General features: G+C 42.0%; 1 protein-coding gene across 3 annotated transcripts in view; it reads left to right on the top strand.

The window, feature by feature from the left end:
* Positions 1-12,019, top strand: part of CNKSR3 (CNKSR family member 3) — a 123,746-nt gene that overhangs the window by 93,090 nt on the left and 18,637 nt on the right. For all 3 annotated transcript variants that reach the window (XM_081829181.1, XM_081829184.1, XM_081829182.1), the window contains 3 exons: positions 5,126-5,328; positions 5,839-5,926; positions 10,454-10,495. In XM_081829181.1, the coding sequence (XP_081685307.1) occupies positions 5,126-5,328; positions 5,839-5,926; positions 10,454-10,495 (333 nt within the window). The remainder of the gene's footprint in view (positions 1-5,125; positions 5,329-5,838; positions 5,927-10,453; positions 10,496-12,019) is intronic.

The raw sequence follows: 12,019 nt of genomic DNA, 5'->3' as shown, positions 1-12,019 counted from the left end.
CGCGGTGGCCAAGTGGTGTGAGTGTTGGCCTGGGAGGCAGGCTTTCTGCATTCTAATCCTGGCTCTGCTACACTCCTCACTCTGTGACCTCCAGGGAAACGGGGGTGTCTGTTTTCCCCATCTGTACAGTAACACTCTCTGGATGTGGCAGGACTCTAACGTGTCTGTTGCATTGCCCAGAAGATGTCTTAGAGTCCTGTTTATTATTAAGGCTGTATGGTTTTCTTATATACAGTGAAACATGTTTGAGTTTACTTTTATTGTACTTTCTGGGAAGCTCACTTTTCCATCTTTTCTGCTCATTTGATTTGTCTCTTTCAACTTCGAGGAAGGGCTTTGAGGTAAATGACTTTGGAGTCCACAATATGAGAGGTGAGGAGGAAGGGTCGATTTGAGGCACGTGGTGTATAGCAAGCCAGGTAATAAACATAACAACTGCCTCTCTGCTCTTGCCCCTTCCCTACCTCTTAAAATATTGGACTGAAATGAACAAAGCTGGACAAATGCCAGAACCTAAAGCTGCATTTTATCTCCTACAATTTCCTTCTAATTTCCTTTGCAGACAAAGTTTGACCTCAAACTCATTCTGGACATGCTTTGTGCAGCAGAGTGCCAGTGAACGCATTTGACAGGAGGGGCACAGGGGGGCTCTCAAATGAGTGTGCCTTTTCTGGGTTGGGGAGGGTTTTAGAGGGTTTGATTAAAATATCTTTTTCATCTTGATGTAATATCCTCATAAAACATTCCTATTGAAATGCATATGTTAATTATTATACTATCTGTTTAATCTATTTACACTATAAGATCTTTGTATATATAAATTGGTGATAATTCTTTGCCTTGAACAACCCAACCCTTGGGCAGTTCATGTATATTTGCAGTTGGCCCTGGGGTTATAAAAGAGGTTGTAACGTAAACTTAGTTTGGTGGATGTTGGTTTTGTGATGGACAGGAAATGAATAGAATGTAGAAGAAAGAGAGGAAAAAACAACCACTGGAAAGTTCTGGAAAGAACGGCGCAGATAGAATGGATAAAAACCTAACATAGGGAATAGCTATTGGTAAAGATTCCAAAACCGGTGAGCAGATGGCCCACAGATAGCTAGTCATGGATAGAGAAGAGAACCAGGAGAGAACACCACTGCCTTTTGCAGATATTGACCATGGACTTGTATCATGAGGCTGAACCAAGACCATTTCTTAGGATTGAATTCAGAGTCTGAGCCCAGTTTTTCTCCACCTATCTGGGGCAGACTCTAGAGCTGCTCTTTCCAGTAGGACAGCTATTCGCTACGTGCAAGTATTTAAATTAAAATAAATTAAAATGAAATAAAATTCACTTCCTCGGTCACACTAAGCTGCATTTCAAGGGCTCATAGCTACTGGTGGCTAGTATCTACCATATTTGGACAGTGCACATAGAGAACATTTTCATACTTGCAACAAGTTCTGTTGACTAGCGCTGGTCTGGAGGGTGCGATCGAGAGTAAGAACAAGTATAATTGTAACCGATTTTCATTGCGAAATCAACCAAACCCTAGTTACCAAGGCAGGCGCATATATATAATTATATATAAATTAATTAAATATTTTCTAATTAAATATAAAATATTATATACATGTCTTAAAGATTTTATTTGTTTTGGAGAGAGAGAGAGAACCCGTGCATGTGCAAAGGGGGAGGAAGAGAGAATCTCAAGCAAGACTCCATGCCAAGCACAGAACCGGTTGCAAGGGCTCCCTCTCACGATCCTGATGAGATCAAGACCTGAGTCAGACGCTTAACCAACCGAGCCCCCCAGGTGCCCCATATTTTTAAGGTTGAAGTAGGTTGAGAAAGTGAACAAAGTAGGGATCAGTAACACATGTTAGGTGATGCCACCTAAATGTATGATTAAATGAAATACCTGTAATGTATTTACCTGGCCAGGGCACTTCTGTGCACTTGTATATCCCTGAGATGATTCATTTCCTCCTTTACCTACATCTATGGCAAATCATGAAAACATGTTATCCTTCTTTATGGGGAAAAATCATGCTGGAAGAGTAATCTTTGCTGACAGTCTGAATTTAACTGGATCTTGCTTATGAGTGTATTAAATGCCTTTTGGAAAAAATGTGGAATACATCTCTTAGGTTGTGACTGAACTGAGCCAAGTCAGTGGGATGGTTTCGATTGTGTTTTCTCTGGCACTCCTTAATCACATATGTTAGATCATGGACGGGGTCGAGAGGAATGGGACAAGAAGGTAGAAGAGAAGGAGAAGATTCATCTTTAGCTAAAATGTGTATAATGAAGGCACCAGAAGAATGAGACTCTGCCTTTTTCCTTCTCTCCTGTCTCTTGTGTGATTTCTTAGCCAGACCAGGAAATAACCCCCTGATGGCTTACCTCTAATGAAGCGGGATCTCAGCGGAAGGGTTTGTGTATGTGTATAGATTTTCAGAGACTCATTTCATTTCTTACTTGGTTTGTATCTTCTTGATACTTTTATCTTAGCGCAATTTCTGAATGGGACAAGTTTGAGGGAAAAGATTAATGAAGGTAATCAAATCTGGTGTGAGTAATTATTCATTTTCTGTTTTTCATTGTGGGGCACTTAAGTCAATAATCCTTTCCTGATTATGTTTCTACATTAGAGGTTCTCTTGAGCGAATATAATCAGTTTCTTGTTCTCTTCTTGTGTGGAATGGGGGGCGGGGAGGGAAGGAATTGTCCTTCTTTGCTCCTTCTTTCTATCTTGTTAAAATTGTACTCCATCATAGCTGCATCTGTCCCTCCTTCCAGTCCTATGATTTGTTTTGGGTGGGAAACCAGATTCAGAGCCCATTGAGTGGAAAGGAAAAGAACCAGTTAACAAGAAGCTACGCTTCCCCTTTATTTTAATATTAGAAATGGTAGGTTTGTAGGAGATTGAGGTTTAACACTTCTTGCAACACTAAAATGCATTTAATCCTCTTTGAGTTCAAGAAGTAAATGTTGTGTGTAGTAATAAGAGTTCCAAGTCATTTCTGGTGACACTGATTCTAGAAAGCTGACTTTCCTGCTTTTAGTTCAGAACTCTTGATAGAAGTTGGCAGGCTGAGTAATTGAATGAGGGGACAGTTCCCTTTAATCAGTCACAAGTCCTTCAAAACAAGCTGGTCATGTGGCTCTTTATCCATTCACTTGTGAGTCTTTGATTCTCTGGGTTTAAAAAGTATGATGAAAATCCATCTTTGTATTTTTGTCTTCTTTGTTGAAGGACAATGTCATATTTTAGTCTGTAGAAAATGACAGGAAAAAAATGAAGGAATATGAGATTTGGATAGAACGTTACTGTTAATACAGAACACTCATTTTTATTATGAAATTTTATTTCATTAAATTATGAAATTATGAATTTATTATGAAAATTTTAAAGCTTGCAAAAGACAGCCTCCAGTTAACGGATCTGAGGAGGTATTTTCATTTTTATTTTTTTATTTTTTTATTGTACTCCACTCTTTTCAAAATGTCTATCTAAATTTTTTTAAAAAGCACTTTTTATTTTATTATAGGCAGCAACATTAATTTAAGCTTCATGAAAATTTCACTGCAGTGAAAACCCAGCTATAGTGTCTGTAGTCAGTGTCACCAGAAATTACTTGGAACTTTTATTACTATGCAAACATTGACTTCTTGAACATCAGGGGATGGAGCAGGTCAAGATAGAATTTGGGGGGAGGTAAGCAGCTTGTTAGTTTGTGTAGATACAAGGCCACTGGCCACTTTTCTTTTCCTTGTCTACTACCCATCCTGTTTTCTGTCTTCTCCTTCTGTCCTCCCTTGGGCAGGGAGCGTGGACGGGGATCATGCAGCATGGTGATCGAAACCTTGTGCCCTCGCTGCGGTTGGCCTTCATTAGAATCCCACCTCTCCACGGAGGAGCTGTGTGACTTTGGGGAATTTATTTAATGGCTCTGTGCTTCAGTTTCCTCACCTATAAAATAGAGATCCTGTCATTTCCACCTTTGTGTGCTCTTTCCCTGAGATAATACTTGTTGAGCACTTGGCCCAGTCTCGAGATGGCGGAGAGTAAGTGTTCAATAATATTGGTCATTCTTTTATTCCCAATGTTTAAAGGGCACCACATTCTTGCTTTGGGGATGCTATTGCAACAGTATAACAGACCCCAGAAATACCTTCATTTTTTGTTAAAATAATGAAACACCAACTTGGGATATGTCCATGCAGCTGAATACAGAAATGCATCCTTCCTCCTCTCAAAGTCATCTCAGATGTAGGTGTTGGGATTTGTTCTCTACCTATCGCATGAGGTTCATTCTTTCAAAGCACCTAAGTAGAACATTATTATCCAGAAAGAACACTCCAGAAGTTTCTCACAGGTGAGAAACTCAAGAGACGGAAATTACATTTCAGGTGAATTGACGTTTGGTCAGTGTTGCTGTTTCTGGGCAAGTGAGTCTCACCTGGTGGAAATTCATCCATTCAGGGGCTGCTTTGTTGTCTTCTGTGCTGCCAGTATGAATGTGAGCCGGACACAGAACTTGGCTCTCTTGGACCTCAAATTTCCGTGGAGGAAGGTGGTGCCAAACAGGGTGGTTCAGAGAGGTGGCAGATCGGTGATGAGCTAGAGAGTGACCTGAAGGGGCATTTGGCAATGTCTGGAGACATCTTTGGTTGTCACAACTAGGGAGAGGGTGCTACTGGCCAGGGGTACTGCTCAGCATCTTGCGATGTACAGGAATCCTCCCTCTCCCCCTCACCCCAACCCAAACAGAATACTGGGCTTTAAATGTCAGTAGGGCTCAGGCTAAGGAACTTGCTCTAGAATGTCAAGGAAGCCTCAAAGAGGAGGGAACCTTTGGGCTAGTAGGTAAATATAAAAAAGAGCTGTTCGTGCAAATATGTGTGGCAGGAGCATTTGAAAAGAGGAACTAGCAAGGACAAAGTCCCTGGGACAGGAGTACGCTGGAGGAAGGACAAGAGGCTGGAGTGGGTAAGATCAGCACTGTGGGTAAATCATGTAGGGTTTTGTGGCTGTCGTAGGAGTTATTCAAGTTGCTCAGTGGGCTTTTGAGTTACTATGAGAGTTTGGATGTTGTTGTCTTGAATTTTTCCCTTTGATTTTATTTTCCACAGAATTATGGCCTGGAAACTGATAATATGAAGAACTTAGTTCTGAAACTGCGAGCATCTTCCCACAACTTACAAAATTACATAAGTAGCCGGAGGAAAAGTCCGGCTTATGATGGAAACACTTCCCACAAGCCCCCCAATGAGTTCCTGACTTCTGTGGTGGAGCTAATAGGTGCTGCTAAGGCCTTGTTGGCTTGGCTGGACCGGTAAGTGATGCATTCGCTCGACCGTCCGATCAGGGGAGGGCCCGAGCTGCACACAGGCCTGTCTGTTGTCTTAGGGAAATGAGCTGGTGTCTCTTTCCTGTCCCTTCCACTGCACCGCTGCGGGAGTTCTGGCTCAGTGGGGGGTTTTTGGGTCCCTTTGGAAGCTACCGAAAGGGTGAATAGCAGGAACAAATTAAGCTCCCCTTGGGGAAGGCCTGGAACCATGCTGAAGCTGTGCATCACTGTGGTTAAACATTTGTGATTATTTGGTTGGTCTGCAGGCTGTCAGTTGACCTCTGAAGGGACATGAATTCTCTTAGCTCCTTTTCTGAGGTGTTCTTATCTAGCACTTCTCTGTCTCTTTTCTGTTCAGATCCCTGTTTTTGAGAGGAAACAGTTGCATGACCAGTCTTTGAAACCAGCCTGTGGTGTGGCTGTGCTTCTCAGCCTATCGTGCGGGATCCCGGTGCCCCCACCCCCTTTTTTAAAAAAACGTTTGTTGCTTTCTAGGGCTCCATTTACAGGGATCACAGATTTCTCAGTAACGAAGAACAAAATCATTCAGCTTTGCCTGGACCTGACAACTACCGTCCAGAAGGTCAGTACGTCACTGTTGCTTTTTAACACTGTTTCCTCCCTCTGCCCTGTTCTCTTCTTCAGAGGACTCACATGCTTTTCGCTTTTCTGCCCCTCGCCATTTTTTCCCCATCCCAACTGGGGAGAGAGGAAAGGCTTTTAGTTAGATGCATTGTACAGATGGTTTCTAGAAAGTGACCAGTGGCCTTTACATCGAAGATTACCTTCTTTTGTTTTAAAATAGTTGAGCTAATAGGCCTGTACTTTCTCTAAACTGTTCGAGCACTTAGTTTTTTTAAATAGAAACTCTAGAGGAACTACGTGACATAAAGTTAAGGAATGCTAAGGAGGGAAGGAGCATGAGAAGGATTGAGGTGGAATTCAGGTATGGGGCTGGAGTGACCCTCCGTGAGAAGGTGACTCTTGTCTGGAGGGAATGGGCTTCTTAACGTCGTCTTGGGGTGTTTTTCTGGTAGTCACAGAAGTGTTGATTGTTATGAACTGATGGTAGAAAAAAATCTCTGCATGGGAGGTACAGATCCTGAGCTGTTCACGTCAGGAGAAGGCTGCCCGCCAAGCATCCTCATCACACTTGCCCCTTCTTTGGGCCTCACACCGCCTGGCACATGAGAAGTGGTGATTTTTAAATGTGTGTTTAAACAAATGAGACAATGCTTTTGACAAATCAGCTGATGAGGCTTTGTCACTTGTCGGAAGAAGTTTAACCCAAACTTAGGGGACACAAGGGGTATTGTTTTTGTTTTCCCTTTGGTGCTCATTGAACATGTGCTTCAGAGACAGACAGCCACAGGTTCAAATCCTACCTCTACCACTAATTAGCCCTGGGACCTTGGACAAGTCACTTAAAACTTAGGAACCTTAATTTTTTTGTCTGTAAAATGGGAATACTAATATTTACCTTACCAGATGATTTGGCAGGATTTATAGAAGTTATTACTGAATAAGAAAAAAAGAAAAAAAGTATAATATAATGACAAATGGTGAACCCCCCCAATATGGAAGTGTATGTATATATGTATTTATAATACACATTCAAAAGCCTGTGTATGAAGGAGTAAGTACAGTACGCAATTTGGAAGAAAAGTTGGGTTTACTTTGGCAGGGAGAGAAGTGGGGATGGAGCATAGGAGCCAAGCCCCCTCCACCCCAGGAAGGAAAAGAAGCACTTCTTTCATTTACAAAGAATATTATGGGACCACATGTATGTATTTGTGTAAAATTGGATATAGAGAAATAATGTAAAATATTTTATTTTAAAATAATAATATCTACCTCAAAAGATTGCTATGAAGATTAAATGAGATGTAATATATGTAAAGCACAGTGCCCACAAGAAATAAGAGCATATAGTAGGAAATATAAAAAATCACGCCTTGTACTGGTTTTCTGGAAACAAATTTGATGGTTTGAGGAGAGGAAGTTGGCAAGTATGTTGCTCTTTTCTTTCTGTTGTTGGTTTTTGTTGTTGTTGTTTATTTAAATTTGAACGATTTTTAAAGATCGAGACTGGCAAAATATGAATATATATGGGAATATCATTTTATGGACTTAGATTGAGAAAGATGTTTAGCTCTTGTGAACATACGTTGTCTTTAGCGATTAGAGAACACAGGTGCCTTGGCAAGTGGACTATTTGTGTGCACACAGATTAGAAATAACAAACTTGATGAATGAGCCGAACGCCTTTTTCTATGTGCCGTGTGATGGCAGCCACAAGACTGAACGAGCCAGGAGACTTCACACTCTCTTCCAGCGAGGGGACGTACAGTTTTCTTCAAAACTTCTTGGCAGAAGGTCTCTTGACTTTTCTGGAAGAAACCCGTCTTTTCCATTTATTCCTTTTCTCTGGGAAATTGAAGGAATGAAAGTTGTGTCCTTCTTTTCCTGTGACAAGGAACATGTTCTCCTTGGGTCTTTATTCCTTTCGTCTCCGTCTGTGAGGACAGCATTTGCTTGGCCTTCTGCTCCTTTCTCTCGTCCATGTGTTGCCGTCCGCCCTCCTCTTTCTTGTCACGTTGTCTGCATCCTTCTGTTGAAGGATGATGTGTCCGTCTCCTGATCTGAAGGGTGAAGAGTTGCTGCTTTTTCCCCTGTGAGGAGCCTGCACCATTCTTGTAAGCGTGCCTCAGCTGCTGTCCCACGCCAAGTCCACGGATAGAGCTCCCGTCCAGTTTTTAAGCTCTACCGTCGGACGAAGGAAACTGGGGTGGGAAGGCGTTGGGCTCTGTACCTTCAGTGTGTCCTCGTGAAGTTGTGATGACATGAAAAGTGCAGTCACAGTGGTGAGAGATGAAATGGCAGGGGCAGGCACCAGAGTTCCACTGGGGGAAAAAAGGGGGGAATGAGCAATAGAAAGCCCAGGAGGACTGAACAGAAAGTGAAGTGGCCACGGAAGCAGAGGAAGAAGCCCTGAGAACATTTATTGAGTGCTGGTTGTGTCTCAGGTGCATGCGACATCTTTGACACCTGTTACCGTGTTGACTTCTCGGCAGATCTCGGAGCTGGGGTTTATCATGCCCGCTTTACAGAGGAAGAGACACAGCCCGGAGAGGGTGACAGGTTGCTGAAGGTAGAATGAGGAAGAGCCGTGGAGGGAAGGGGCATCCGATGGTGGCCCCGGCGGGGTCCCTGCCAGGCAGGCTGGTCTGCTGATCTGGGTGACCAAGGAATGTGACAGAGGTCAGCCCCACTGTCTGGCTCCTGAGGGGTGACTCGGTTCCAGAACTTCTTTTTCCCATTCCGTTGCCTTTATGCCAAACAACATGAAGTCATGCCTGCAGCTGCTTCCTCCCAGTAGGAACGGGTGTGGGAACCCACGTTCATGGTGGCGGAAGGTAAAAAGGGAGCTCTTTCACATGCTGACTGGAACAATTTTGGGAGGCAGGAGAGCCCCTCTCATGCCTTGGTTCCAATGCTGCAGGGAGCCCATTTTCTTGGCGGCTTCTTGGATCTGTCAGGGAGTCAAGTCTCAGGAACCATGAGGGCCCACAGCCATCTCGAATCGTGGGCCCTGGTGTATTGAGAGGAGCTCTCTGTCTGCGGGTGATTATCTCATGAGGGTGACAGGGCTCACATCATTTTGGGATTTGTAATGAAAAGTCATAAACACATATTATTAGTTTTATTTCTAGCACAAGACCGCATACGTATTCTGTTTGCTAAAATTGATATTTATTTAATAATTCTGTCTTTCTGATGGTTTTAATAGAGGTTGACTCGTCATGGTAGTTGATGGTTTAGTTCTGTGCACAAGAAGGAGAAGAAGCAGCACATTTTTAAGCTATGATTATTCTATTTTACGGAAGTTGCTCCTGTAGTTTGAGTTTATATCAGATTCATGCATGTAAAAATACATTTCTAAATTTCTTTTTTTAAGTGTGTTCTTACTTGGCTGCTCTTTTCCTGAGAATCAGTGTAAATTTTGGGAGCAGTGGAATATTATTGTTTTCCCACATTTTTTAATCTAGTAGAGAATTTTTTTTAGGAAGACACTGAAAATCTGATTACAAAATCCTATAGTGTAGAATATCGTACATTTCTAACCCGACCCCCACCCCCGCAATGGTAGTAGAAAAATGACCTCAAATGACTTTTGATTGAAGTGAAAATCTGTGACAATTCCAACAGAGTTGATTAATATCTTTCATGTACATGAAATAATTAGGATGTCCTAGTTTGGGATCAGACTTAATGATGCAAAATAAAGTCTAAAGAATCTAGTCCCCTTTTTTTTCTGCATACTCTGCCACGTAGATGGGAAACCTCCGCTGTAGACCAGTTCTAGAAGGTTAACTGTGAGAGTTGGACGTCGGTGGCTTCACTGTGACCACTTTTAGACAGGACAATGGTGACTCCTATAATCAGCCAACTGGGTTCGTACAGTTCTGAGTCTTTTGTTCTTAAGCTGAGTAAATAATGCTTTGCATTCCAGCCCTTTATTTAATGTCATCAGTAGCATACCTCAAGACCACTTTTTTGGCAGCGTGTTAATGAATGTTTTGTTGAACCTTTTTCATTTATTAAGGACTGAGATATCTGATTTAATCTCAGTGGTGCTTAAAATAAACTTCTGTGGCTACGTTTACTGAAGCCCTTATTTGAAAGCTATTCTTATAGGCAGGCCCAGAGCTAAAAGATTCCTGGCTTGTTGGCCAAGGGCTGGCTGAGCGCGGGGTCATGTTTGGGAGCCATTGTCAGGTTTCTTGGACTTGACTTCTGGCTTACTACTCTCTGCCCTGTCTAGATGGTCGGTGGATTTCAGTTCAGTTATTTTTCATAGGTTTTCTGATTAAATAATTGGTCAAATGCGTTCCTTGGATGATAAGCTCCTTCGGTCAGGAGAAACCAGAGCCTTGGGAGGAGTTGGAGTTGGCCCCGCTCTGTACCCTCTGTATTCAGTGCAGGACTCCTTGGGCTGCAGGGCGAGGAAGGACCCTCTTGGGCTCCAGGAAGTACCTATAGAGCTAAGCCAACAGTTTTTGGAAGTTTCTAGCTCTTACGGTTTTCTTTTTCTTTTTTCCTTCTTTAGGATTGCCTTGTAGCAGAAATGGAGGATAAAGTTTTAACCGTAGTAAGTATACCTTTTACAAGTTACTGTAAAATTCCTTTCCCCAAACCAGTGGGACTCAACATCAATTCAAGCAAAAACTCTGTGGCTAATTCCTTCAGGATATACTTTGAAATACTGGCTTTTTGGGAGTTGAGTCTATTAATTTAGGTCAAAAGGGAAGAATAAAAGTTATTTAATAACAAGAAGATGACTACTGTGAAAATTCCTGTGCTTGGGTAAATGGGGGTCCCTGTCTCCTCCGAACATTTCATTAGGTACAATTATACTTAAATTACTAGCTAGCCTGTTAATCAGGGGTACACTGATCTGTAGATTTCACTTGAGGAACATTTTGATTAAAAAAAAAAAATCCTTGGCAAAAACCTTATGATGGAGGAGGGGGGAATGTGCTGTGATTGTTTAAAGAGATTTTGTGACTATTCATCATCGCTTCCTCCCTTTGACATAAGCTGGCCTGTGCTCTTTTGATAAGGCCTTCCTCCCACTGATGTTGAGGAATTTAGCAATGAAACAGCTATAAATATATTTTCCATAAATAGGGAGGCTAAACAAATTGGGGGAATGTAGTAAGTGTCACTTCTTGGATTCTCCCCCTTGGAAAAAAAAATCCCTCTTTGGAATTTCCTGATTTCTTTGGTGGCTTAATTTTGAAAGGTTAGATGAATCTAACTGGAGGAAACCACCACACATAACCATGGTTATTTCTACACGGAGACCCCTTACTAAGGATCTTCGTGTCTCAAAAATTTTACCTTGTCAACCTTCGGGGTCAGAGAATGTGAGCCATCACTAGAAAGATCATACACCCTAAATGTGTAAAGCACAAATCTGTGTATCTCCTAGATGATACCAGGAGAAAATCTAGGTTGACCTTGTGTTTGCCAATGAATTTTTAGATACAACACCAAAGATAGAATCCATGAAAGATAAACTGATGAGGTAGATCTCCTTGAGATGGAACATTCTGCTCCATGAAATGCAGTGTTAAGAGGATGAAAAGACAAGACACAGACTGGGAACAAGTATTTTTAAAACACATATCAGATAAAGAACTTGTATCCAAAATATACAAAGAACTGTTAAAACTCAATAATAAGAAAATAAACCCAGTTAAAAAGTGGGCAAATTATCTGAACAGACGCCTCACCAAAGAAGATAGGCATTTGACAAATGAATATAGGGAACGGTGTTCAACGTCATGTTTCGTTAGGGAATTGCAAATTCAAACAATAGTGAGACAACACTACACACCTATTAGAATAACTGAAATCCAAAACATGACAACATCAAATGCTGGCAAGGATTGGAGAAGTAGGAGCTCTTGTTCATTGCTGGTGGGAATGCAGAATGGTACAGCCCCTTTGGAAGACACTGCAACAGTTTCTTACAAAACCACGCGTACTCTTACCCTGCGATCTAGCAGTTAGACCCTTGGGTATTTACCTGATCACAGAAACCTGTACAGAATGTGGTGGCAGCTTTATTCATAATTGCCAAAACCTGGAAGCAGCCAAGATGTCCTCC

The sequence above is a fragment of the Leptonychotes weddellii genome, chromosome 8, assembly GCF_054177405.1.
Source record: "Leptonychotes weddellii isolate Sample4059 chromosome 8, ASM5417740v2, whole genome shotgun sequence".
Lineage (NCBI taxonomy): Eukaryota > Metazoa > Chordata > Mammalia > Carnivora > Phocidae > Leptonychotes > Leptonychotes weddellii.
The sequence above is the reverse complement of the archived record's forward strand: the minus strand, read 5'-3'. Positions and strand labels throughout refer to the sequence as shown.